At 40.3% G+C, this 26,328-nt stretch overlaps 3 protein-coding genes across 42 annotated transcripts in view; 2 read left to right on the forward strand and 1 right to left on the reverse strand.

Moving 5' to 3' along the window:
- Positions 1 to 16,335, forward strand: part of camk2b1 (calcium/calmodulin-dependent protein kinase (CaM kinase) II beta 1) — a 73,515-nt gene extending 57,180 nt beyond the window's left edge. For 11 of the 37 annotated variants that reach the window (XM_053674292.1, XM_053674296.1, XM_053674295.1 and 8 more), the window contains 6 exons: positions 1,418 to 1,462; positions 5,211 to 5,259; positions 11,462 to 11,537; positions 11,665 to 11,759; positions 12,561 to 12,795; positions 13,060 to 16,335. In XM_053674292.1, the coding sequence (XP_053530267.1) occupies positions 1,418 to 1,462; positions 5,211 to 5,259; positions 11,462 to 11,537; positions 11,665 to 11,759; positions 12,561 to 12,793 (498 nt within the window). In that variant the 3' untranslated portion in view covers positions 12,794 to 12,795; positions 13,060 to 16,335. Of the gene's footprint in view, positions 1 to 1,417; positions 1,463 to 5,210; positions 5,260 to 8,259; positions 8,353 to 9,955; positions 10,079 to 10,887; positions 11,089 to 11,461; positions 11,538 to 11,664; positions 11,760 to 12,560; positions 12,796 to 13,059 lie in introns of all 37 variants that reach the window. The other 26 variants (XM_047149975.2, XM_047149977.2, XM_017451459.3 and 23 more) reach the window with 5 other exon arrangements.
- On the reverse strand, positions 14,878 to 21,021 carry si:dkey-174n20.1 (uncharacterized protein LOC796174 homolog). 2 transcript variants are annotated; one of them, XM_017451483.3, is made up of 5 exons: positions 20,667 to 21,021; positions 18,994 to 19,236; positions 17,376 to 17,678; positions 16,620 to 16,860; positions 14,878 to 16,194 (listed from the first exon to the last, which is right to left on the reverse strand). In XM_017451483.3, exons 1-5 carry the CDS (start codon positions 20,785 to 20,787, stop codon positions 16,137 to 16,139), a joined length of 966 nt encoding a protein of 321 aa, XP_017306972.1. In that variant the 5' UTR covers positions 20,788 to 21,021; the 3' UTR covers positions 14,878 to 16,136. The 2 variants fall into 2 exon arrangements, with proteins under 2 accessions (XP_017306972.1, XP_017306973.1); XM_017451484.3 differs by lacking the exon at positions 14,878 to 16,194 and having other exon boundaries at positions 16,433 to 16,860; positions 20,667 to 21,019.
- Positions 21,022 to 21,115: 94 nt separating this feature from the next.
- Positions 21,116 to 26,328, forward strand: part of si:ch211-225b11.4 (thyroid adenoma-associated protein homolog) — a 21,064-nt gene continuing 15,851 nt past the window's right edge. For 2 of the 3 annotated variants that reach the window (XR_008393200.1, XM_017451456.3), the window contains exons 1-11: positions 21,116 to 21,345; positions 23,032 to 23,215; positions 23,351 to 23,437; positions 23,536 to 23,563; positions 23,750 to 23,898; positions 24,025 to 24,147; positions 24,334 to 24,454; positions 24,709 to 24,851; positions 25,533 to 25,617; positions 25,721 to 25,857; positions 26,019 to 26,216. Coding sequence is in view for 2 of the 3 variants with exons in the window: in XM_017451456.3 (XP_017306945.1) it covers positions 21,215 to 21,345; positions 23,032 to 23,215; positions 23,351 to 23,437; positions 23,536 to 23,563; positions 23,750 to 23,898; positions 24,025 to 24,147; positions 24,334 to 24,454; positions 24,709 to 24,851; positions 25,533 to 25,617; positions 25,721 to 25,857; positions 26,019 to 26,216 (1,386 nt within the window). In the remaining variant the exon portion in view is untranslated. Of the gene's footprint in view, positions 21,346 to 21,955; positions 22,021 to 23,031; positions 23,216 to 23,350; positions 23,438 to 23,535; positions 23,564 to 23,749; positions 23,899 to 24,024; positions 24,148 to 24,333; positions 24,455 to 24,708; positions 24,852 to 25,532; positions 25,618 to 25,720; positions 25,858 to 26,018; positions 26,217 to 26,328 lie in introns of all 3 variants that reach the window. The other variant, XM_053674288.1, reaches the window with a different exon arrangement.

The following is a 26,328-nucleotide window of genomic DNA, read 5'->3' on the forward strand; positions in this document are numbered from 1 at the left end:
AATGCCTAAACTTCATCAACTAAATAGTCTAATCCGGCCAGTTAACATAACTACCAAATGTATTGAGAGAAAGCTGCTTAGTTAAATTAGATTTATTAAACGTGAGGCAAAAGCTAGTGTCAAATATTGTCTTTACTTCTAAAACCAGGAGATAAAACTTTACATGGAAGTTAGTACATGAACCGTACTACGAAATGATGGCAGACCTTCACATTTCCGTTATATTGTCACGGTCAGAGGAACAGTATGTCATCCAAGTAGCTTCACATAGCTAGGTATGAGCTCTATCAGTTATGTAAGGGGTAATACGTGCCAGGGTGTGATGCGGCCCAGTGCGGAGCATGTTTTAAGTTGGCACAACAAACAAAACACAGCTTGTGATGTTCCAGAGAAATATATATATATAGATGGTCTGCCATACAAATCCTTGTGTATGAGTTGTTACTGTAGAATCAATTACTATTAGAACAAGCACAGAACAAGCTTTAAACCAGACATTTGGGCTGAAGAAGACGAGTGCTGATGGAGGCAGAGGGTGTGAGGTCAGAGCTACTGGATGCCAAGAGGCTTAGGAAATTTATGAGCTACAAACACAGTCCTGTGCTGCCTGGCAAACAATAAGACAGCAGCGCCCTCTCTGAACTGCCATCTTCTATCCAGGACATTAGGAATGCCTCATTGATTTGCAGTGCGACAGAGAGGGAGATCCGATATTTATCAAATCTCTTTGCAGATGCATGTAAGCTGCAGAATCGCATAGTCTTTGTTAATTGTTTATTTTTAGCCAGCACATCCCCCCCCCCCAACACCACCACTCTCCCAACTCCACCCCCCAGGTAATACTGCTGGAGGTTGCCCATAGCGACGGTTGTCATGCCAATGACAACATCATAATGCAGAAGGCGACTAATTGCTGATTGGTCATTGGAGAAATGTTACTTCCTGGGGGTTGGTGGGGAAAGAAGAGCGAGGAGATGATCTCTGACACAAACCGCAAAAGAAAAATTGAATAGATCAGATCAAACCGAATCCAATCCCATCTTGCTCTGCCGTTTCTGTAGTGGCAGGGGTAATAAACCTCTCACGTGAATCGAATCCAGTGTCTGAATCTGCAGGACTGGAGATCATTTTAAAGCTGGTATTATTAACTTTAAGTCTGTATTATAGTTACGACAGTTATTTGCATGTATACAAAGACCGAAAGTTTGACAGATCCTTTGAGAAATCAGTCTTTGTTAGGATGTGTGTTTTATTTCTTTTTTATTTTGCTTTATGTCTTGACAATGTTCTCCACTCATCCACCCCCACAAGATTTCACTTTTGCAGCTGGAGCGTTTCTCTTTCTCTCTTTTGTTATCATCTTCCTCCCTTTTATTTCACGTCCCTCATGTGTTCTTTTCCTCCTCTGTGTCTTTAGGAAGCTCAGACCACTGTTATACATAATCCATTGGATGGGATTAAGGTATCACCCCAACAAGCTTCTTTTTTTCCCCCTCACACCCTCTCCTTTTTTTCTCTTTTTTTCTGTCTTCTGTTTGATTTTTCATGTGCATTTGATTTGTCTGAGCATTTTGGTTTGTCTCTGATGTGCATCTTAGGCTAGTATGAGGTTAAAATAGTGTGATATGGTATAATAATATCATTGAAATGGTGTTATGTGATGTTCGGTCAATTCGAGCATGCCTGTTTGAGCCTATTTAAATCCCTGTAGTCGCTCGGTGTCTATAAGCACGCATGTTTGTGAGAGGCTCTTGAATTCTTATGTATGCAGAGGAATCTTGACTGTACATGAGGTGTGTGAGATCAACAGTTGGCAGGAATAAGTATCATGGCGTGTCCTTGCCGAGAGTCCGCGTTCAAATCCGCGAACTGTTTAGAGCGGCCATCTTGTGGTGATGTGTAGAATTGCACCGTTTCAACCTGCATTGCGACTCTCGTTCGACCTTCCCAAGAAGCTGTCTTCATCATTTCCCCCCACTTTAAACACATCAGGAAATTTTAGGTTAGTTTGTTACTTCTGTCCTAATTCATTAAAGAGAAGCCACGGATGAGTTTTGTGTGGGAGTGTAGCAGAATATTATCAGAAGAAGTGCCATGGGGGGGGGAAACCCAACATATAAAAGACCCAGAACATTTTGATTAATAATAAAAATTAAAATAATTGGACACCTCAGTTAAATTACACGTTTTAATTTTGTTTGTTAACATCATTTTCAGCAAAGACACCCTAGTCCTGTCTGTGGACTGTTTTCATCGCTCTATGCTCTTGTAGAGAGGTGTGTAGTTTATGAGGATGGGTAAAAATGAAAGAGGATTATCTAATCATACCGTCCCAGATACTGACGGCTCAGCTGGCCTATTTTACTGCAGCTTCTAGTGAGTGTCCTTGATGATCACTGCAGCTCGGCCATGACAGAAGCTCCTTTCCTGTCCTCTCAGGTGACCTCCACCTCCTCTCTGCTCTCCTGACATCAATATGTCATTGCCTCTTTCTCTTCCATGCTCTCTTTTCCTCTTTCTTTTTCTTTTTTTAAACATTTTTTTTTTCTTTTTTTTATTTGCTGAGGAAATCTGAAAGGAGGCCAGTGCGTAGTTTAAGCCGCTCTGTTTCTGTTCTTTTACAGCCTGTTTTATTTATCAGTTGGCTTTATAAATGGCCATGGCTATGTTTACACATAAAGGATGTCCTCAATCCTAATGAATTCATTGCAGATCTGAACGGAAATCTCCGTTTACGAGCACGTCGTCGTATCAATCTGTCGGGTTTATGCCCACGCGAGGAGCATTGAGCGTGCGAGTCCTGTCAGGAGTGTGCAGGACTGATTAGTTGGCACTAGCTCAGCTCATAAAGAGGTTTTAATCACCTTGCTTGTGTTCACAACAAATCCTGATGTTATAAGCAGACATGCTCCAAGGAAAGAATGCGAATTTGTGTCCTACAGCTTTAAAATATTCGTTGAATAGCTCTTTCTATAAAAGTCTTTTTAATCGTTTAACATGACACTGGTTCACTTTTTTTTTTGCAGCTGTGCTGTTAGTCAGAGAATCGTTAAGCAATATAGCACAAGCAAGATTGTAGTCGTACTGAATATCAACCGAATCACATTCCTGAAAGTGAGAATTAGGTAAATCGTCAGACTTGGGGCTTTGTATTGTGCTTTCCTGCTGAGATATGCTGAAGTTTGAAGCTGTGCAGCGAATGTGGCCTTTGTATACCCGTTTGCTGTCTGAAATGCACTTTCACCATGACGGTATTTTCTAGGCAAGATCACAACATAAAGCCCCAGTTCCAGAGCAACAAGCTTACACTCGACTCGAAGGTTTCTCAGTTCTATGCAAATTGGGTATGAAGTGTGAAAAAGGCAAACGCTAACGATCCCCTGGTGCGATGTGGGTTGTTTCCTGAAACGTCTCACAAGTCTTAGTTGTGCTCAGCCCTCATTCAACAGCTCGGAAATAGTAGAAAAGCCGTTACGTACGGTTTCTGATATTTAACAGTGTTCCGAACAGTGGACAATCCACATCGAGTACACGCATGAGACGAACTGCGAAGTGACCAGAGCTACTTGGTAATTAATTAGCATACCTCAAATAATACTAATACTACACACACAAAAAAAATGTATATGAAAAATTCATGCATTTGTCCATTTAGACATTCGTACAGATACAGGTCTAGAGCTTTATGTTCAATTCAGGTGATGTGGTCCTCTGCTGCTGTAGCCCATCCACCTCAAAGTTCACTGTGTTGTACAATGTGAGATGCTTTTCTGCTCAGCACAATGGTAAAGAGTAGAGATCGACCGATATTGATTTGATTTATTATTGATATTTGCATGTTTATGTGCTCGATAACCGATATAATGATAGAGTCTTTATTAATCACATATACATAACAGCACAGTGAAATTCTTTTCTTCGCATACCCCAGTATGTGAGGAAGCTGGGGTCAGAGCGCAGGGTCAGCCATGATACAGCGCCCCTGGAGCAGAGAGCGTTAAGGGCCTTGCTCAAGGGCCCAACAGTGGAAGCAGTGGAAGCAGTGCTGGGTCTTGAACCCCCAACCCTTCCGATCAATAACCCAGAGCCTTAACTGTCAAGCCACCAGTGCCCAATATGCAGAACCCATATTTATTTATTGTTTTACTTCTGTTTTTGACACGATGATAACACCACCACTGAACTGAACAAATTTTGTCGATTTCACTTCCTCCTTGCATACAAAACAAAACAAAACAAAAAACCCTTTTATTTATACACCAATAAACATAGGGGTCTGAAAGAGTCTAAAAAATAACAAATAAAGTGCACTGTTACTAGTGTCTTTTTTTTGTTTTTATAAATACTTCGATGAGGTAAGCAGATTATGTGACTCCATGATTTTGTCTCCATTTCTTACCGCCAAACTGCTTAAACTACATATAAAGCGTTTATGTAATGCGTCTCATTTAGTACGTTAATGGCTGTTATGTTAAATAAAGTTTATTAATTAAAGCAAAGCAAGTATACTTTATCTGCACACAGATAAAGTTGTTGACTGGCTTTCCTCAGATTTAATACTGCAATATCGCTCATGCACGCAATTCTCAAAATACCCATAAGATGGCGCCATTTATCGGTTTTCCGATATTAGAAAACCGTTAACCGATTCTGCAAAATATGGTTAAATATCGAGGAAAATATTGGTAAAACCGATAATCGGTCGAACAGTGGTTAATTGAGTTACTGTAGTTACTGTACTTCCTGTCAGTCTGGCTGTTCTACTCTGTCCTCTCTCATCGACAAGGCATTTCCAGTTGCAGATCTGCAGTTTTGAGGACTCTGACATCTGCAACTGTGCTACAGTGAAATTTGAAGTTATAGACCTTCGTAGCTTAGTCTTTATGAGCAGACCCTATTTACAACATGAAAAATAGTGCTGAGCCTCCAGAGTCATATTCTCTGTGGAGTGTGTAATGTGTTTGTTTAATATCTGTGTGTGTTTGTGTGGAAATATAACAAGCATGTTGCAACTGTTCTAATGAGGTTTGCCATGCATCGGCGGACACTTAATGGTATGTGATCCCTGGAGTTTTGTTCTCGAGATGATAATTTAGGATACATGTGTTTTGCTTTATGAGTGCACGGAGGATTATATCACCCTCCCACCTCGCTGAAACGAACGCCTGTGATGATTTTTTTTAACAGGTTTTTTTGTCTTCTTGCCCCAGGAATCATCTGACAGCAGCAATGCCACAGTGGAGGATGAAGACATGAAAGGTGAGAGTAGGAAGCAGCTTGGAGAGGAAAACAATGCTGTACTTAAGTTTAAGGGGAAATACGGACTGCGTGTGTTTTGTGTGTGCGCGCATGTGAGGTTAAAAGTCGCCTTGTAAAACTTTTAATCACGAAATGCAATTTTTACGGTGTGTGGAAAAAAGAGATGGTAACGTGTAAGATTTGTGTGTGTGCGAGAGAGAGAGATTTAAGGATACATGCTCCATGTTGGGGTTAGTGTGGATAAGTTATTGGTGTGCCAGGAGCAGTAGTGCTGCTTGAATGCTCATTATTCACATAGATGATAAGGATCTGTTGTGTATATCTTCAATGGATGATTATCTATGATAAGATATTTTGTAAATTTGCATGTTAATAATGGTTAAGTGTTTTCATAATATGGGTGCTGTCTATTGTTGATAATTGTAGGAGCTTAGATGACGCTTGATTGGACCCCACTGATTACCCGTTTGCTGTTTTTTGCCGTGTATAATCTTTTTCTTTTTTTTTTTTTTGGTCTAAATAAGTCTCTACAGGGCTGTCAGATTCCTTTAGTACTGCATTTAAGTGTTTAATTTTGTACTTTAATTAGTTGAGGCTTCCAAGTTACAGTTCTAATGAGTATTAATGAGGTAATCATTTTAGCACAGGGCTACACTGTGGTGCATAAACCACGGAAAATGAAAATTACAGAGAGGTTACGTCTTCATTTTAATATAAACACTTAATCCTGTGGTTTTTTTTTTTTTTTTTTATTGTTTACCCGCAGTCAGTTATATATAACCAGGATCCACATAAAACCCACCATCTACAACCCATTCTCATGAAGGAATCATTTTTAGCCCACTAATTTTAAGGCCCCGAGCTAGAGGTCGACCGTTAGCGGGTTTTACAGATACCGAGAACTGAGCTGGGCCGTACCGACCTGCCGAAAACAGATCGATCAAAACTAATACTGAATAAAAACATAACACTCAAAGTAAAATAATCCTGAACTTTATTACAAAAATAAACAGTACTGACTGTACCATGAAAATGTACTGTACTTTTTAAAAATGAAATAAATATTCATATATCAACTATTAATAAATATTAAAGTCAATAATAGATATGCATCCAAACTGAACCAAAAATGTAACACTCTGAATAAATAAAAATCGAGACATCCAAATTGAATCAAAACACTTCAAATAACACAAGATTAGTCAGTGATATTTTTTCCCCCTCTAGAGGCCGCTCTCGTACTGTTTAAAGACAGCGGACCCTTCTCAGCCACTCCCACAACGGACGCAACCAAGAAAAACAAGCAGTGTGGAATTTGCAGATAACCCATAGTTCAAGCAATCGGTTCTCGGTGCCAGGTTCTCAGTAAAATCGATCAGTCGGTCGACCTCTACCCCCAAAACACATTTAGGCTTCCTTTTCACAGCATATGTGCACTATATACGGTGTAACATAATGATGTAAAACCTCCATACTGCAGATTTGTTCAGTAGTGTGACTCAAATAATCGATGTTTTAGAAATAAAATTGTTATAAATGTGTATTGAAACAATGCATAATTTAAAAAAAATATATATATATATATATATATATATATATATATATATATATAAACTCTGTGTATGTATATGTGAAAATTAAGGATTCCAAAGTTTACTCAGCCCTTTACCTGTATCAAGCAGCTTGATGTTCATTTAGCAAAACGTGTAAGAAATGCATCTTTGACCAGACTTGCGTTGAGACGTCATGTAACATGTGTTTTATAGAATTCTGGGGCTTTTCTTTTACTGTTGGTGAGAATAAATGTTTCAAGAGACAAGAAATTTCTCATGAATGCGTTGTTCAAGAGCGAGTTTGCGTTAATAGAGAGGAGACGATTGATCGAATGCTTAAGAATATATCTAAACGTACAGTGTACAGTTACTGCTTCTATTCAGAGGACAGTTCATGTTTTGTTCTCAGAAACACGGGTTGCAGGTTTTATCGTACGTGTTTATTTTTTGGTATTTTATTCATATATAGAGCTGTATATAACTTTATAGCCGCACATGGAAGAACCGTGTAGGCTTGTACATTCACTTAACTGTACACCTGCTCATTCACGCAGTTATTCCATCAGCTGAAGATTGGAAAAAGACCAGACAGTGTTCTTTAGTTTTTTGGTTTCGTTGAGCCTGTGCCTACTGTAGCCTCAAATTCCTCAATGAGGTCTTCTGCTGTTGTAGGCCATCCACCTAAAGGTTTGATTTGTTGTGTGGTCTGAGCTGCTTTTCTGCTCACCACAGTTGTAAAGAGTGCTTATTTGAGTTAACATAGCCTTCCTGTGAGCTTGAACTATTCTGGTCATTCTCCTCTGATCTCTGTCATCAGCGAGGCATTTCCACCCATAGAATTGCTGCTCACTGGATGTTTTTTTTGTTTTGTTTTGTTTTTCACACCACTCTATGTAAACTCGAGACAAAATACCAAGAGAGCAGAGCAGTTTCTGAAATAATCAAACCAGCCCATCTGGCACTAACGAAGTCACTGAGATCATGGTATTTTTCCCTATTCTGAGGTTTGATGTGAACATTAAGTGAAGCTCTTGACCTGTATCTGCATGATTTTATGCACTGTGCTGCTGCCACATGATTGGCTGATTAGATAATTAGATGAATGTGCAGGTGTACAGGTGTTCCTGTGAAACTGGCTGGGGAGTGTATTTGTTGCTTATATTTTCATGTGGTTGCGTTATCACTGTACATGTATATCCTCAGCTTTGGTGGCCACCATGTTATTGCCCAAAGTTCCTAAACCCCCTCGTGTCTGACAGCCCTGGTCGTCGCTCCGTTACGTTCTTCCATTACAGTATGTCTTCCTTCTGATCTCTCTCATTGAGTGTTTCACATTTCCAGCTCTGGTGGATCTTTACAGTAGATGACTCCACCACTGGTCCAATGTGTCCATGATCTGTCTGTTTATATTCTCATCTCTCTGTGTTGCTGGGGGGGTGGGCCACAGGAAAGAGTGTTGATAACAGCTCAGGTCAAACCCAGTCAAACCCCAGCTTCCAGGGAGACCACACAGTTCAGGGTCCTGCCCCTCCTGTCTTCTGTGAGTGACACATTGTCTACTATGACCCCTGACGTTTGGCCTAATTCGACTCCTCATTTTCCCTTGCTAATCTGTCATCCTGTGTGTGTGTGTGTGTGTGTGTGTGTGTGTGTCTATGCCCATATTTCTTTAGACGATCAAATGCCTGTGGGTGATTAAAATACTGTTAGATACTTAACTTTAACCTTAACTACATTAATCTTCGTTTCTGTAGTAATAATAATAATGATAAGAGTTCAGTCTGCTGAGAGACTACCCAGATAACAGTTTGAAGGGTGTTCCACTGATATTTAAAAATAAAAATAAAAATAAAAAGTCAACATGTTGAGAAGTAAACAAAGTCAGATTGTGTGCATTCTAAAGATACAAGGAGTCATGCAGGTTACAGTAGACTGACTGTTTGCTTTTTATTTACTATCCAAATTACCAGTGAACCAGTATGTTCTGACTTTTTAATTAGTATTAGTTTGTATTAGAAACCAGTTCTGTGAAATGGTGTTCGGCGGCTTTAGACGCTTCAGACCCGTTCTACATTAACGCATTTATTATCACAACAATCTCAGTTTATTTCTCAACTAGAAATTTAAAAAAAAATCAGTGGGATTAATTTTTAATGGCTATACCCAATGAAGGGGCACCTGTTACCTGGTTGATCTGGCTGTAACCTGCTTCATAATATTTTTAATATACCAACACTTTTGGGTTTTTTTCTCTCCATATAATTATATAATTATAACAATTCTTGCAGCTGTTCCTTTTACCAAATTTTGAATTGTCCCACCTGAGCCAGATATTTCCCCAATTGATTTCATCATGGCTTCAAAGAGAGTGCGTTGATTAAATACAAGCGATGTACATAAACATAGTTTATGTACACCTGTACATAATGATGTAACATAGTTTATGTACATCTGGCGGATTAAAAGCGATATACACTAGATTGCATGTTAAAGCCCAAACTTCTTTGTTCGTCAGATTTCCAAGTCTAATACAATGACACGCTCTGTCTCTCATAAAAATAATAATAATAATAATAATAATAATTTCCTGCCATCATCATGATTGTTATTATCTACATCTCAAATCGAAAACTCTGATCTTACGTTCAAAAGTATCTCATATTTTAAATATTAAAAGTATTTAATCTAGAAGATCCAGAAGACTAGTATGTAAAACGATAGGTTTAAAGGCTTCAAGAGAGGTTTTTAAAATTTAAACACTTAGCAAAATAGTTAACCGGTTAACGTTAGTGCTCAATAACTGTCGCTATCGCAATTGTTCGGACGGGTGCGATTTGAGACACAACGATTGTTTAGTCAGTAGGACACACTGTCACATGGTGCTATACTGCCCCCACTGTTTATATATCAGTATTGCACTGATGCGGATCATGCATGTATTTGTAGTCGTATTCTCCAGACAAGCAAGAAAGGAACCATTTGATCAGCACTCTGATTATAAGAGGTTTCTTGTCTGTACTCACCTTTCCACTTCTGTCTCTGTGTCCTCTTGTGTCCTCCATCCCTCACATTGACTCCTCTCTGTTTCTTTCTCTCTGATTTTTTGCCTCCCTCCCCATTCCCTCGTTTCTCGGCCCTCCCAGCTTCCACCAAGCTCTCGGACCTGCTGGGTGTGGTACGCAGGGGCTCAGGCCCTGCGACTGATGGTGAGGGGAGCGCCAGTACCCCCTCCCCCACCCCCCAAACCCCCAACATTCCCTTGCAGAGTAAGTATAAGGATGGCGCTATACTTGACACGTAACTATATACATGTGTGCGCACATGGCTGCTATGCAATCGGCACTGTTTGTGCATTTTTGCATATCTGGAAGATATAGAACAGATGCATCCAATACGAGGCAAGTCAGGGACAAGCACCGCTTGCCTGTGGGATTTCATGCTAACTATTTGAGCAAAAGCTTATTTGGAGCCATTGAGTCTGCTGCTGCTGTCATGCCTCATGTTATGATTGTAGACAACATGGCTCTGGTGATTTACCTAGTGCCATTGTGAAGCCAAAATTTGACCAAATTGGAAATCTGAAACCTTTTTTTATTTATTTAACACTTCACTTTATATAAACATAAACAGTATATGGCCACGTCAACTGTATATATGCTGCGCAGCAGGGCATACTCCCACCATCATATAATATACCTTGGCATTGACTCATCATGCATAGCACTCATTTTCACCAATGTGCCAAACGATCATGGGATATATGGGACAGCCATCTTGCGTACACATATGCATAGTTAAAATGAAGTATATCGCCGAGTTAAGAGAGACCGAAATTATAAAGCTAGGCACTCTATCCCTCATGTTATGATTCGATGCCCATTCCATATCAGCTATTAAGCTTTTATCAGTCATAACCTGGGCTCTAAATACCCTATTTCTGCTGTTTTAGTCTTTTTCATGTCACACCTAATTCCTTATTACTTAGTCCACTGTCATTCTTTCCATTCATCACTTCTTCCTGTTCCATCCGATATCTTGTTCTTCTAAACGTTTGCTTTATTGCCGAACCGTGCAGTGTCACGTCTGACAGATCTGGTGAGCAGCGTGCGCAAGAGTTCAGTCCCCCAGACCGATGCCGACTCAGCTACACCCAGTCGACCACACACTGCCCCGAACCCTGTTCCTGCTCCAAACCCAATTACTGCCTCATCCCAATTTTCCCAATCCTCCCCTCCTCCCCCACAGCCCTCCTCCAGCCCCCTGTCTGCACTACACTGTGAGTACTTTACGTAGCGACATGCCGTTGTTTGTTGTGAGGCTGTCTGTAATGCTAACAGACTAACATGCGCCTGAGCTGGTTGACTGATTTCTCCAGGATGCTGGAGAAAGTGCGTTGTTCTGAGATATCAGGGATCTGTGACCATTAAGAGTTGCAGAAGTGTGTGAGTGGGAAAGATGGTGTGTTGAAGCATCACGGTTGGCGTGTTGGTGTTTACAGGATCCATGCTTTAAGACGTGAATGTTCTGAAAGGTGATTGACGTCTAGCGCGAAACTCATTGTGTGGCTTCGTGTGTGTGTGTGTGAGAATGAGCGAGAGGAAGAACGAGAATGTGTTTCCTGATTTTCCTTGCCTGCTTTTCTTTGACAGCACGCAAACAGGAGATCATTAAAATCACTGAACAGCTTATTGAGGCCATTAACAATGGAGACTTTGAAGCTTATGCGTAAGTCACTAAATATTTTAATAGAATTGTGGGTGTATGATTTCCTTTTTGGGCAGTGCTTTGGTGGATGAATGAGTACATCATTTAAAAAGTCGTTTCTTTTCTTTCTTTTTTGTTTTTTGTCCAGTAAAATCTGTGATCCTGGTTTGACCTCATTTGAGCCGGAGGCTCTGGGGAACCTGGTGGAGGGCATGGACTTCCACAGATTCTACTTCGACAACTGTGAGTCCACTAAATACTTAAGAAAGTGGGATTTATTTATTTTTTTACATCTAGTTAAGCTGTTTGATTTAGCTTAATATTGACATATATGTTTGTCTGGGTTACCTCCAACATCTCATGAACTACCCCAGGAATAAGACCTCCACAGCGTTACTACTACTGACAAATCATTCATAGTAAAGTACCCAAAGTCTGGTGTGTTTTTTAAACAAAAAAAAAACAATATAGCCATGTACCTAAGGGATTTATTTATTTATTTATTTTTTAATTTTTATTTTAAAGTTAATATGTACCCACCAGCTCTGTCAGCCAAAAAATGTCTTCAGCCATTAAAATGATGGCTGTCTTGGGAGATCTTGAGTTCAAATCCCAATGATGCCACAGCTATCTGTCCTGTGAACAGAATCAGGATGGCGTACTCTCTCCCCCGTCAATCAAAGTGACACTAGCCAATCGTGGGCATCTTTGTGCTCATTTATGAGGAGGAGGGCAGATAGTGCTTTGTTCTGAATTGGTTATGCTACCTTGTGATGCAGCAGTTTGAAACGATAGCATGTGTTAACCTTCACTCTGCCCGGTTGGTAGCTGCCGTATGATCGAGGAGAGCTGGCTGGTGGGTGGGAATTGGCAGGTGAATAAATTGGGGAGTAAAATCCAAGGCGGGGTAGGGGACTGGGGGGATGGGTTTCCTACAATCAAGACACGACACAGCTGAATTCAAGCACACCTTAAGATATATATATTTTTTAAAAGTCTATAATGCACTTTGAAATTAAACTCTATGTAATTTCTCTCGTCCAGTATTGTCTAAGAACAGCAAGCCCATCCACACCACCATCCTGAACCCTCACGTGCACCTGATCGGTGAAGACGCCGCCTGCATAGCCTACATCCGCTTGACGCAGTACGTGGATGGGCAGGGCCGGCCACGCAGCAGCCAATCAGAGGAGACGAGGGTGTGGCATCGCCGGGACTCCAAGTGGCAGAATGTCCATTTCCACTGCTCGGGAGCTCCTGCCGCTCCACTGCAGTGAAGGTGAGCCACGTAACACTCCAGGGATTTTCCCCTCATACCTTTTTTCCCCACTGAAAAGGTTCCGGTGCTGGTGCAGCTTCAGAGAAACACTTCAGAGAAAATCTTAAGATCCACCCACATTTGTGCTGCTTTATATAAAGTAATACTTTGTTCTTGGATGCAGACCTAGCATTTTATTATATACTGCAACTGGTCAATATAGTGAACTGTCATGACATGTACGTGTGTGTGTGTGTGTGTGTTTGTTTGCTTGCTTGCTTGCAGGGACAGGTTTGGTCTAGCCACGTGCGACAAGAGCGTCCAGCCAGAGAGGGAGAGAGAAAGGAAGGGAGAGGGAGGAAGGAGAGGAAGTCCAGTGTCAGTGCCTGACCCTTCCACACTGGGCTCCGCCCCTTCGCCTGTCAATCACGTCTCTGTGCAATGTCCACCCCTCCCCCTTCCTTGTTCCCCCTCCCACTGTGTTGCCACACCCGTTCTGTGTGCGAACGAGCCGAGTGAGGTGATCTCTGACTGTCCGTGACGCGTCACGCTTTCTCTCTCACTGTCTCAGTGCGGATGGCGAGCCTGTGTGTTCACCCATTTTTAATATTCATATTAATCATTGATATTATTACTGTTGTTTATTAATATGATTACTACACAGAAGCAATCGTGTGTCATTTGTACAGTTCATATTTTGGATGCTAGTGTTTTTTTTTTGTTTTTTTTTTATATATATATATATATATAGATAGCATGACACTCGCTGTATCCACGGTGGTTGTTTCTATAGTAACAGAGGCGGCGAGTTGAAGCACAGCGTTTGGTGTGGGATGATTCAAAGCTCGACTACACGTGTGTGTGTGTGTGTGTGTGTGTGCGCGTGTGTTGGGGTAGAGCTAAACAGAGCGATGTGTTTGGGGTCTTCCAGTCTTTTGTTCTGCCCTTTGAAACAATGCGATAATTCGCCGTAGCTCCTGAATCAGCTCTTCTGCCTTTTGTAACTTTAGGCGGATCAATTCGATTAGACTTCGCTGCGACCTAACGTAAAGACTCATGACTAAGGAACGTCACTAAAGAATCTCTGTGCTTACTTATCGTTGCGTACTTAAAACCTGATCTCAGCAGCTCTGACACTGACTGCAATATCAGTATTAAAACAGCCCATCAAACGTTTCTCCATACTCAGCTGAACACGTTACTGAACTGTATTAAAGACTGTGTGTGTGTGTGTGTGTGTGTACATTATAAGCCATAATCCAGCTAAAGGTGCTACATATCAGTCTAGCCTGCATCTGCATGCCCTGGTCTTGTCCAAACGGCACAAACAGCACATACATGGGTTTCTAATATCGTCTAAGAGCTTATGCTAAAAAAACGATTTATAATTAAGGCCTATTAGGTGAGGCAGGATGTAGCAAAACCCTTGAGGCTGTGAGTGAAGATCTGAATTTTCATTTGAAAACTGTGTGGGGTTTTTTTTTTTTTTTTTTTTTTTCCTTTATCATTTCTAATTCTGTCACAAGGATTGGATGTTATCCTGTTGTGTTTAACTATAAGTGTATATCTTAAGGTTAAGGTTAAATAAGGTTAAGGATAAAAATATAGCTCTCTCTCACTATATATAAAACATGACTTTTTGTTTTTCTTTTCGAAGGAGTGTGTTAGTACATGAAAGCAAGTTGCTACGCTGGAAGAGAAGGGATGATCTGAGTCTAAGGTATTGTTAAGTGACAAATTTATCAAAGAGATACGTACGCCAGGGAAATTTTTGTAATACGAGGAGTTTGAAAGTTCGATTCTCTTTACATGAAGTGTACTTAAGAAAGATAACGTATACCACGTCCAGAAGAGCCGGGCCGTACGCCGGCATTAGTCGGCTTTCGAGTTGCAGCTGAGCGCGAGGGACTCAAATACGAGAGAAGCCTAACGATCAGGCGAACGAGAGACCCTTTTGTCCTTGAAACGAGGCTGTTTCAGAGGCTTATTCATCGTTTGTGTCCTCAGGTTGTATTTATTTATTTATGTATTTATTTATTTAAGTATTTTATCTACATTTTTTTTTTTTTGGTCATGCTTTTTAACTTCTGTCCTTTTGTACAGCCTTTTTTTTTCCACTCACGAGCGAATTTTATTGTCATTGTTTTACAGTGTAGTGACAATATCAGGCTTTAGTGAATATTGTTATTAATCTTTGAGCTTTTACAGCTTTGATGGGCACTTATTTTCCTCGAAGCCCCTTTTACAGATCCTACAGTGAATCATTTAAAAAGGAGTCGTATTTGTGAACGGGAGCGACCCCATAAGACAATCAGGATGGGTATCTGTTTTGGCTCTAGTGCTGTGCTTCGGGCCGGGTGTATTTTAGAGTCAATTCTCTGTGGATCCCTTTTGTGTCCCACTCTGGATGGCTCATCTCGTCTCTTGTCTTGACACAAAGTGATATGAGACTAGTACATATGTTTATATATGTTTGCTATAAAAAAAAAAAAAAAAATACCCACTCAAGGTCACTCCGTGAATATTATTTAAAAAAAAAAAAAAAAAAAAACATAACTAAACAGCATGTAAAATGTACTAATGTTCTTCTTTAATGTGTGTTTACCATTGAAAATAATCATGTAAAATAAGTGATGCACATTATTACTCTTAAACAGGACACACAGTATTAAAGCGGCAGTTTACTAGCGTTTTAGCCGGACTTTCTTTGCATGACAAGTCACTCAAACAAGAAGTTTGGTGTTCTTTCTCTTTCTTCTTTATTTTTTTTGGGGGGGTTATTTTCATTTTCTATTGAATGCTGGTTATTTAAACCTTTCTCTTATCTATTTTCCAAGCTTTGTAAGTGCATAAAAATATTTTTGTCTCGATGAATATTATGTAAACGAAAAAGGTGTAATAAACACTGAGATCAAGATTCTAAAATCGGTGATAATATTTCAAGGCATGCTTTTTTTTTTTTTTTTTCTTTTTCGTATTCACGCTCCTTGTTGTCAGTGCAGGTGGCTGATGTGATGTCTGAATGAACAGGAACCGAACGGAGGATTTGGATTCGCTTTCAGCATGAATAATTGCGTTACTCTGTTGGATAGACACTGAAGTAATTATAGTGATTGTGCTTAATACACTTAGACCTGTGGAGTGAAATCCCAGTTGCTCTTATTCATCAGGGAAGTGGAGATGTAGACGTACTTGCTTTCAGGATGCTCGTAAGGGTCATCAGTTACGAAACAGTGGAGAAGTTGAATCTGATGTGAATGATGTAGTAATATTACCTGCACTGATAACGCAAACCACTCGACTCGGTTGTTTTAGTACCGTATCGTTTCACGCCGTTCCTAATTCCCTGCTGTTCTTCCGTTTCACCTAGTTACTCTGAAGTTGAAGTCTTCACGGTAGCCCGCTGTCTGTTTTGGGTTCCTGTATAAGATATTATACTCTTTTATTTCTCTGATTATTCTTACTCTTATTGTTGCTCTGTTCTCAAACTTGCTATGTGTTACCTGACTTAAGGAAATGTGTTCAAGTGTTCGAAATAAAAATGAAGATTTAAATACTAAAGGATTCTGTGGATGGTTCATCTATTATTTTGTTTATTATATCTATTATTATTATAACTAATGTTTGATCAGGAAAAAAAAACAGGACTATGGTAATATCTCGTTAATGAACTATTTATTTTAGCAAGACGCAGGTCAAGCTTCACACAAGTCACATCTGTAGTGAACGCTTAAGAAAATTAAATTTAATTACACACATACTTAATAAATAATCATTTATTAAAAAAAAAAAAAAATCCAATATGCGGATAATCATGCTGCAGCTCTTAGGCAAGTTTGACCAACCTCTCACTAGCTTCCCAGAGTTTTTTGGCCACACCGCTGTCCTTGGCGTAAGGTTTTAACGAGGCGGGTCTGCAGTCGCTGAAGTAACCCCCGTTGTGAGCAGTCACCTCGTCTGCTACGGCACAGTGCACGACCGTCTGCGCCCCGGCCTCGCACGGCACGAAAAGCATAAACGTGACCACCTTCATGAGCAGCTGGTACAGGAAGGAGTAGTGGCACGTCCAGTTACTCTGCACATAACCTGAAACGAGGACAAGAGGGAAGATGAAGCACACAGCTGCTGTGCTGTCAGACTGCTGCTCCTGCCTTTGTATTTAAAAAGAGTGTTTCAGCACAGGTACCAAATGTTTGTGTGTGTGATATAGATATATATCACACGTATATATACACACAAGTTTCTCTATAAGTAAACATAAACCGATCATGCATCAGTAAAACTGCAAAAAAAAAAAAAAAAAAAGTCTGGTTTGCTCTGGTTCAGAGGTAGCAACATCTACAGTTTCACTAATAGCGTTTATGATATTTGACCCATTTCCACTGCGATAGGGGATATATACTATACACGCTGTATAGTTCATTACTCGAGATTTTTTTTTTTTAATAGCACAGAACAGCTTCTGAACCGGAGCAGACAACAGTGAATTATTCATACAATTAAATTTGCTCATTCTCTTGAAGGCTGCCAGTAATTCAGCACAGGAGTGGACTATATTTAACAGAAGTGTGAATGTTTTTCTGTGTGTTTATTCATATCACCAGGATGCACAGCGTAGGCAGTCACTCCTTTGCCCTCGGTGATGCGAGCCAGCTCCTGGGTGAAGTAGATATTGGCCAGTTTGCTACGGCAGTAGGTGAAGAAAGGAAACAGGTTGTAGTTAAGATCCTGGAAATCCAGTCTCTGGTACTTGTAGCTGGAGCAGGTGAGGGTGATTACGCGGCTCGGCGTGCTCTCCTTAAGTCGTGGCAGAAGAAGAGTGGTTAGGAGGAAGTGACCCAGGTGATTTACGCCAAAGCACATGGAAAAATCATCGTCGGTCCAGTCCAGGACACTGGGAACACCTGGAGAAAGCGAAGAAAACAGGATAGTTCAGGACTAGAACACAGCTTCTTGTACAGTACACTTACCAACACTCATCACACATCAGCTTGTATTAACACTCTGTGGAAAATCTAAAACATGCTATAAAGCTGTCACATGTGAAATGGGTGGGTGCGTCTCAATCAGCTGCGTAAGTAGTGAACGTGGACCCTGGCTCCCTACACACTGATGACCGTACTCGCATTGGAAAACGTCACCGCTGGCATGTCTCAACAACAGGCACGACCGAGATATATGACATTATATTTCATACAAATTTCTTAGCTTAATCACATGGTTCAAGCAGGATCGTAGGCTAGCTAGTGGATTTTTAAAAAATCATTAAACACTTAAAAGTCGCTAAACTCAACCAAACCATATATAGAACACCAAATAACGTTAAAAATCACTAATGTAAGTAATCATTTTAGAGCTACAACAATAATAACAAGCTACATTTGTACACGGAGTTGGCCAAGAGAATGTACAGCATTTTTTTCCAAGCTGAAAAGCTTCAGAAAATATGCCGTCATTTCCAGTGAGGGAACGTGGTGAGCATCGATGCGAGTGCCCTGGTTTTTGCGGTGCATTGTGGGATATTTTAGGGAGCGAACGTTCCAGCTCACTGGGAAGATTCTTTAAAAATGGCCGACTCGCTGATCAGCGCCCTGACTGCTGAACCACTGAGCTGATTGACACGCATCCAGTGTTTACTGGGTGTTTATTTAGCGCTCTTGCTGTGGCATTGTCAGAAAACTCACAATCTTACTCCAATACAGAAAAAGTCCAATAAGATTCGTTCTCGCTTGAGCGCTTGGAAATGTAAGACAATATGTTGTTTACACAAGTGACATGTTTTTCATTTGTATTTCTATTTCTGTGGGTTGAATTTGAAAAACTGATGATCAACAAAGACATGTTTAATCAATGCTACTGGATTCTACTGAAGTTCTGCCTGTATAAATATATATCAGCTGACTTGTTGGACATATATTTTAGCTCCTGAAATTCTACATTAGTAACAAACGTTCACACTGATCATGCCCGAACAGCGTTATTCCAAAAGACAGACGTAAAGGGTTCTCTTAAAACATGCTGTATGCCCTGTTGTTTAAAGAAGCAGTTTGTAATATTTTAGAGCAGCCATCTGCTGCCTGGAAGATGAACTGCATGCACTAAAAATCTTTCCTTTTCACACCAGCTGACTCCAAGTCCTCCGATAAGATTCCATACGTCTGCGAGTTGCTCACTGTAGTGGGAATAATTACAACTACACATCAAATCCACTGTCCTTACCTGCATTATTGATGAGAACATCCAGCCTCTTCTCCTTCTGCAGGAAGTTCTTGCAGAACTCTCGGATGGACCTCATGTTGGCCAGATCCACCTCCATGAAGAGTACGTTCATGTTGCGGCTCCTGTTCTTGATCTCCCGTACGGCCTTGGAGGCTCGGTCTTCATCCCTGCAGGCAATGATAACTCGGGCTCCTCGCAGGGCCAAAGCCACCGCTGTCTCTTTGCCGACGCCAGAGTTACCGCCTGAAAACGAAAAACAAACCGAGATCGACGGAGTTACATTAATAAACCTCAGTGAAATTATGTAATGTATCTTTACCGAGTATTTAACATGCTCAAACACGAATAAATCACAGCATCCCTGTTTGAAAAAAACAAACAAACCATAAAATAAAATTCTAATGGTTTCCACTACAAATACCATTACAAACTATCAAGATGACCATTAAAAACCATTACCATTATCGGTCCTTAATGGTATCCACTAGACATATCATGCCACCAATAGAAGGCAACAAATTACCAGTAGAGACCCACAGGGACCAGTACAGTTTCCATTAAAACCAATACAATTCCGATTATAACCATTACACATTCTATGAGGGTTTGGAAATGATGAATTTTTCCTCTGTACTGGTTTGAGAGAATCCTTCAGGGCCACACACTGCCTCGCGATTCTAGGAAAGAATCATTTTAATATCAAAATGTATGTCCTATTGTAATTAAAATTCTTAACCACAATGGCTGGGTTTAAAACAACTCCTCGGTGAAAGTGAAGTGCAGTGCAGTGCAGTGCACTACACCGCGCGCGAGCCTCAGTAGCTGCGTTTACATGGACAACAATAATCTACTCTTAATCCGATTAAGACCATACTCTAATTAAGAAACTACCATGTAAACAGCAATTTTTACTTACCTTAATCTAATTAAGGTCATAATCGAAGTAAGCAATAATCTAATCAAGACAGGTGGACTACTCCTGTTTTAGTCGCATTATGGACGTGTATTACAGACGTGTAAACACCTTAATCACATTATGAGCTTCATGTGGGAGTTTTCACTGCATTTTGCGACAGGACACGATCACACACGGCAGCGCAACTGTTTTACGGCGAACAAGAGAGTTCGGTTGCGTACCAAATCGCATACTTTCCTACTATAGGCCTGTAGTGGGGAAAAATACATGTATCTCGGCTACTATATAGACGTTAACTACGCGATTTGGGACACACCCATTGGCTTCAAGCAGTTGTCTGTTTGCACGTACAGAATGACAAATAATTAACTGCACTTAAAGTGTTCGTAAAAAAGTAAATAAAAACACCCAAAACTGTATACGGTTCCATAACAAAGACGAACTGTATGTTGATACGTGAAATTCTGGAGGGAGTCGGAGGGCGTGGCGCGGTGACGTAATGACGTGTGCTATTAATCTAACTATGATCTATAACATGTAATACGGGAACATGACTGGAGTATTCTAAAAGCGACTCATGTAAACACCTTAATCACATTATTATCTTTCTCAGATTAAGGTCAATAATTAGATTAATGCTGTCCATGTAAACGTAGTCAGTGTTTCATCCCCTGTGTAGTGCGCGAATACAGGACGCAGGCAATCATTTAAAATCCGGCCATTTGTTTAGCGGTCCTAATGTCATTTATCAGCTTACCAGTTATAACAACAGTTTTTCCATCCAGTCTTTTTACATCCATGCAGTACCTTCTGCGCTTCATCCATTTCATGACCAGGAAAGACAAAAGTGCAGCGAGAACTGTATACAAAAGATGCATTTTCTTTTGCTAACTGGCTAGCTATCTAAACGCCTAGGCACTAACGTTAGCTAACAGCTAGCTGGACACATTAGTGCACGAAACGCTTTATTTTCACCTATCCATACACAATGGATAATAACTCACTATGACTAGCTAGCTTCCCGGTTTTAGCTCATATCGTAACAGCATCCCAAGCAGTACGGTAAAAGACGCCAGAGAGTTGTAACGACACAACCTAGCAGCAGCAGAGTAATTGTTGGCCTCCATCTCAAAAACACCTTATTACACTACGTAGTGCGTAGGGTCCAGTTATTGCACACTTCACGTAGTGCATTCAACCAAGGGAGTGAGTGTTTATTTGGGAAGCGACCTCGTGGTTGTTGTAGCACATGAGGAAACGCTGTCCTGTGTTTCAGCTGTAAAGTAGATAATAAGTAACGCCACAATGATTTCTGCAGTTTTAGATGAACCTGAATTGGGAACAGTCCTCAGTTCCTTTGTTTTAGATGATGATTTACGGCAAGATGTCAAAGATAAGCTCCAGTTATTCTTGCAGAAGCTCACAGAGAGTGCAAGGTTGGTGGTAATAAAATGAAACCCCTCAGAGTTGCTGTGGAAATCTATTATTAATCTGATTTTAGTTATTTATTAAGTCAGTGTGACAAGAAGTCGTGTCGAGTTTGCTGAAAGGCGTTATATAACAATTTTATTTCAGGTTTTTAGACCTGCAGTGCCAAGAGGGACGTTAATGGTTCATTTTAGTAACTCGGTTCACTTATTCGGATCCTATACTGAACCGATTCGTTCAAGTTTGTTTGGGTTGGGTTTGTTGTTGTTGTTGTTGTTGTTGTTTGTATCATATGTCATTTACAGACTTATTTAATTTGCTTTTATTGCAAAATGAATGACAGTATTGGTTTCATGAGGTAGTTCATTGTCATTTAGTCAAGCCAAAATGACTCAGGAATACACAAAAGTTATAGACCTCTCATGTGTGACTCTCGGCGTCATATCTTTTGTAAACTTTTCTGGCCAGAACCCTCAGGATCCTAAAATTTGCAATCGGACAGGCTTGCCATACTTCTGTGCACGGGTTTCTGATCGGAAACACTTTTTCACACCACAATAGAGCAAGATCTATCCAGCCATATATCCGTCCATTTTCAATACCCCTTATCCTACACAGGGTCGCAGGGAGCCTGGAGGCGATCCCAGGGGACTCCAGGCGTGAGGCAGATGACACCCTGGAAGGTGGGCCATCACACACACACACATTCATAAACTACGGACAATTTGGAAACACCAATCAGCTTACAACACATGTCTTTGGACTGTGGGAGGAAACCGGAGTACCTGGAGGAAACCCCCGAAGTACGGAGAGAACATGCAAACTCCAGCAGTGGACAGCAGTGCAATAGAACAAGATATAGTCCTTGTATTCGAAAAGTCCACAGAGTCCTATCTTTAAAGTTTCTTAAACAGTTTTTTGTGAAACGCTTGTATATATGAGGAACTCTCATGTGTTTGCCGACACCCTATGGTTGCCTTTTTTCCCGTTCATGTAGGCAGTTCTTAGCTATGTTTTTTTTTTATGAAACATACCAGATTGTCTAGCAGAAGTTAGACAGACGTTTAGCTTGTGTGAATAAAGTCTTGTAAGCCAGACGTCTAGCTTCTTATAGAAAGTCTGGTATATTTTGTCTGACTGACATTGAAAACAACTAACCACAGACCTATTCTGGAGCATGATGTAAGACTCACAAAACATCGTTTTTTGTTTTCGCCACTGTTTCACAGAAAACCCTAGAATACATTTTAACAACAGGACGCTCATAGCTCGCTCTGTTACTGTGTTTGTTTCCTGTTAGAAACCAGCATACAGAAAGGTAGATACACAGAAGTATGGAGAGCAAATCAGATTGCAGCCCTTAAGATCCTGAAACTTGTGGCCAGAAAAGTGTACAAAAGATATCAGATGCAGTCCGTGGTTGGAGGATCTATGGAAGAGGGCTTTTGGCTCTTTTCTTTGAGTTTGTTCTGCTGCCCTGTGATGTATTTCTCAGCAAAAGACTGGCTTCACATGTCAGAGAAAGCACATGCTAGCCTTCCCCCTCCCCAGTTCCTAGCCATAGGAGACAACTAGCTAGTGGGTGGGAATTGGCAGTGATTAAAATGTAAAGACAATTGGGCAAAAAAAGAAGAAAAAAAGAGTTGCAATGCTGATGATATGATATGACATTTTAGCTGTATTACCACTTACAGGAGCACAACAAAGCGGGTTAAAGAGCGCTCTCTAGAGGAAGCTTTGCAGATGCTGAGGAAAATTTCACCACCACTGCTGCAGTCTCTGACATCCGAACATCATCACCATCTCGTTCAGCTCCTCCTGTCATCACAGCTGGATGCAGTAAACACGTCCACATCGGCCTGCCGTAAAATAGACCAGGTAATAGGATGACTCTTTTCTTGGAGATTCCTGTACAACAAGGCACATACAGTAGAGGTGCTGATACCACTGTAAGGTAGAGCTTTATCTTCTCATGCATGACTCCTCCATTCTAGTTTTGATTTGTGTTCACAGATGTTGCAACATCTGGCTCAGGTCAATGAATCTTTAGTATTTGAAGAGGTCCAACAATGTCTTCACGGACTGCTCCACAAGGAGCAGGTGAGAAGGAAGTATATACTAGAGGATGGTTTTTGCGACTTAATTTTGCGCTAAACTGGAAATGCGATGTATTAATAGACCTTTCGCTTCTTTTCTAGATGTTTTCATTAAAGGACCTTCAAACAGGTGAGTGACTAACATAGGCACTTTAATACTATAATACTACTACCTACCTGCTGGGGTTACGTATACACATTTGTGTGTGTGTGTATGTTTTATATTTATTTAATATATATTGCACTGTATATACATAGTTCTGGCTGCTTTGATATAACTTTGATAAAGCTGATTTTTCTTGCATATCCTAAACAGTGTGTATGTTCCTGGAGGAGAGCATGATGGGCCGAGAAAGTTTGAGACTAGTGTTTTCATCTCTGCTGAGTAAAATCACCACGTTGTTGCCTGATATTATGAAAGATGATGCAAGAAGAAACGGTGCTATGTGTTATCAGACAGTAAAGGTCAGCATACTGAAGCCTGGGTTAAGTTTAGGTTTTGGACATTTCAGTTTTATGTATGTTGATAGTGGTGTGTGTGTGTGTGTGTGTGTGTGTGTGTGTGTGTGTGTGTGTGTGTGTGTTTTCCAGGTGTGTCTGCAAATGTTCCAGCTTCTGCCTGAGCAAGTGGTACCGCTGGTGTTTTCAGAGCAGAAAGACAAGCTGCATATGAGGGAGATTCTGGGATTCCTTATGAACATTATCTTAGGAGAGGTGAGTGCTTTTAGCCAGAACTGCGTTTCTGCGAATCATCTGCGTTGTACTCCCTGAAAGCTCCAGGATCGAAGATTTCTCCCTTTTTGTTGATTTCTATGATGTGGGCTGTGCTGGATTTTATTGCATGACTACTATGTAAACGGTGTGTGATCGTGGCCGTTCATGATGGATGGTGTTTGTCAGCTTTGTAACAGGGACACACGGTTGTTGGCAGGCACTGCTGTGGCCATGTTGATCTCCATAGCACCTGACGGGGAAAGCGGAACTTCATCAGCCTCGAGTTTACTCCAGGTTACCAGCACAGGTGAGCATCTTTGTATATGAGCATCTACTTTACACAAGCATCAAGAGTATTATGCTAAAGTGTGTATATATAATATATATATATATATTTATATATATATATATATATATATATATATATATATATATATATATATATATATATATATATATATATATATATATATATAATAAAATATGTACTTGTAAAAATGTATCCATATTACATTACTTTAGTTCATGAAGGTGTGTGTGTGTGTGTGTGTGCATGTGCAGAGGAGTGTAGTTTGACAGTAGGGCAGCTGCAGGTAGACTGTTTTCCCAGAGGATGTGATGGAGTTGACAGACTCAGTGTAGCCAGAGGACTCCTGACCTGCATGAGGAAGGACATCCTCGTTCAGCAGAACACTGGCAAGCAGGTACAGCAGGGCACTGAATAAAGTTAAACATGGGGTGTTGCCAAACCATAAAAATGGTGCCCGGTAAGACATCTTTTCATTTAATTTCATTTCCTTTCTTTTCCTTTTAATATCCTAATTTATCCTATCACATCCTTTTCATTCTTTTCCTTCTATATTCTATCCTATCATCTCCTTTCCTTTCCTTTTTTCATAACTCCTTAACTTTCCTTTCCACTGCTTTCTTTTCCTTAACTTTCTATCCTTTCTTTTCCTTTCATAATTTCTTTCCTTTCAATATTCTAATTTATCCTTCACCATCCCATCATATTCTATCCTTTCAATTACTTTCCTTTTTATATAGCAATTTGTCCTGTCCAGTTAATATCTTAATTTTTACATTCCAATTCCATCTTTTCCTTTCCTTTCCTTTCCTTTCTTTTCTTGTCACATCCATTCCTATCATTTCTGTTCTTTGACCACTGTGCCTTTAATATTTATCTTTTTTTCATTAAGGCAACTTTGTGGTTAACAATAGATCACTATTTTGCCCATTTTTAATAACATGTAATGTATATGGGGTATTCATTTTTCTTTAGTATTCTTCAGTGTCATTGTATGTTTTGATTTCTTTGCTAGCGGTATGTTTCAGCTCTCATCTGTGTTTTTTTTTTTTTCTCTTCCCTTCTCCCTGTCTCACAGACCTGCCTCCTCCTAGATGGGTTATTTCCTCTTGTCTCTGATCTGCTCAGAGAAAAACTGGATTATCACTACTATGTGTTTCAAGGTGCTCTAATCTGTAGAAGAATCGTACATTATAAAAAATGTATGATTATATAAAGGCATGTATTATTTTTATGAAGTTGACATATTAACATTTCTGATTGCAGTGTTTATCTTGTGGCTAAAAAGTGTGAAAGAATGCCTGCCCGAGATTAGGGAGATCTCCGGTGCTCCTTTCCTTGGAGAAGGCTCAAACCTAAGAGAAAAGCTCACACAAATCATTTGGGACAACGCTGAGAGCCTGGTAAACTCGGTTTATGTGGATATGCTATGCAAATAAAGAAGCGTGTGTGTGTGTGTGTGTGTGTGTGTTTCTGTTGCCATTACTAAGCGATTCATATCACTCAACTGTACCATATTTCACCATGTTATAGTTCTTTTATTTATTCCCCATCTTGTGTACAGGTAGAGGGCGTGTCTGAATCAGTACGCACTGCCTTCACTTTGTTTCTGGAGATTTATGAGCTGGACTGTCGGTTGTCTGGAGACACTGAGAAACGGCTTTATGTAAACTCATTGCACAGGATTGCTGAGCTGCCGTGGGAGTCCAGGGCCAAATACTCACCCCTTGGTGCCCTCTTGCCATATGTGGGTACAGACAAGGTACAACTGGTGTTATGGGATGTGCATCAGTTTAACCCCTATGTAACTGTTACTTTAATATGATTGTCACCGGTTGTTGTGTGTCTAGCCATCTGAATGTCTTTTAGTCTGT

This window comes from Ictalurus punctatus, chromosome 22, assembly GCF_001660625.3.
Source record: "Ictalurus punctatus breed USDA103 chromosome 22, Coco_2.0, whole genome shotgun sequence".
NCBI lineage: Eukaryota > Metazoa > Chordata > Actinopteri > Siluriformes > Ictaluridae > Ictalurus > Ictalurus punctatus.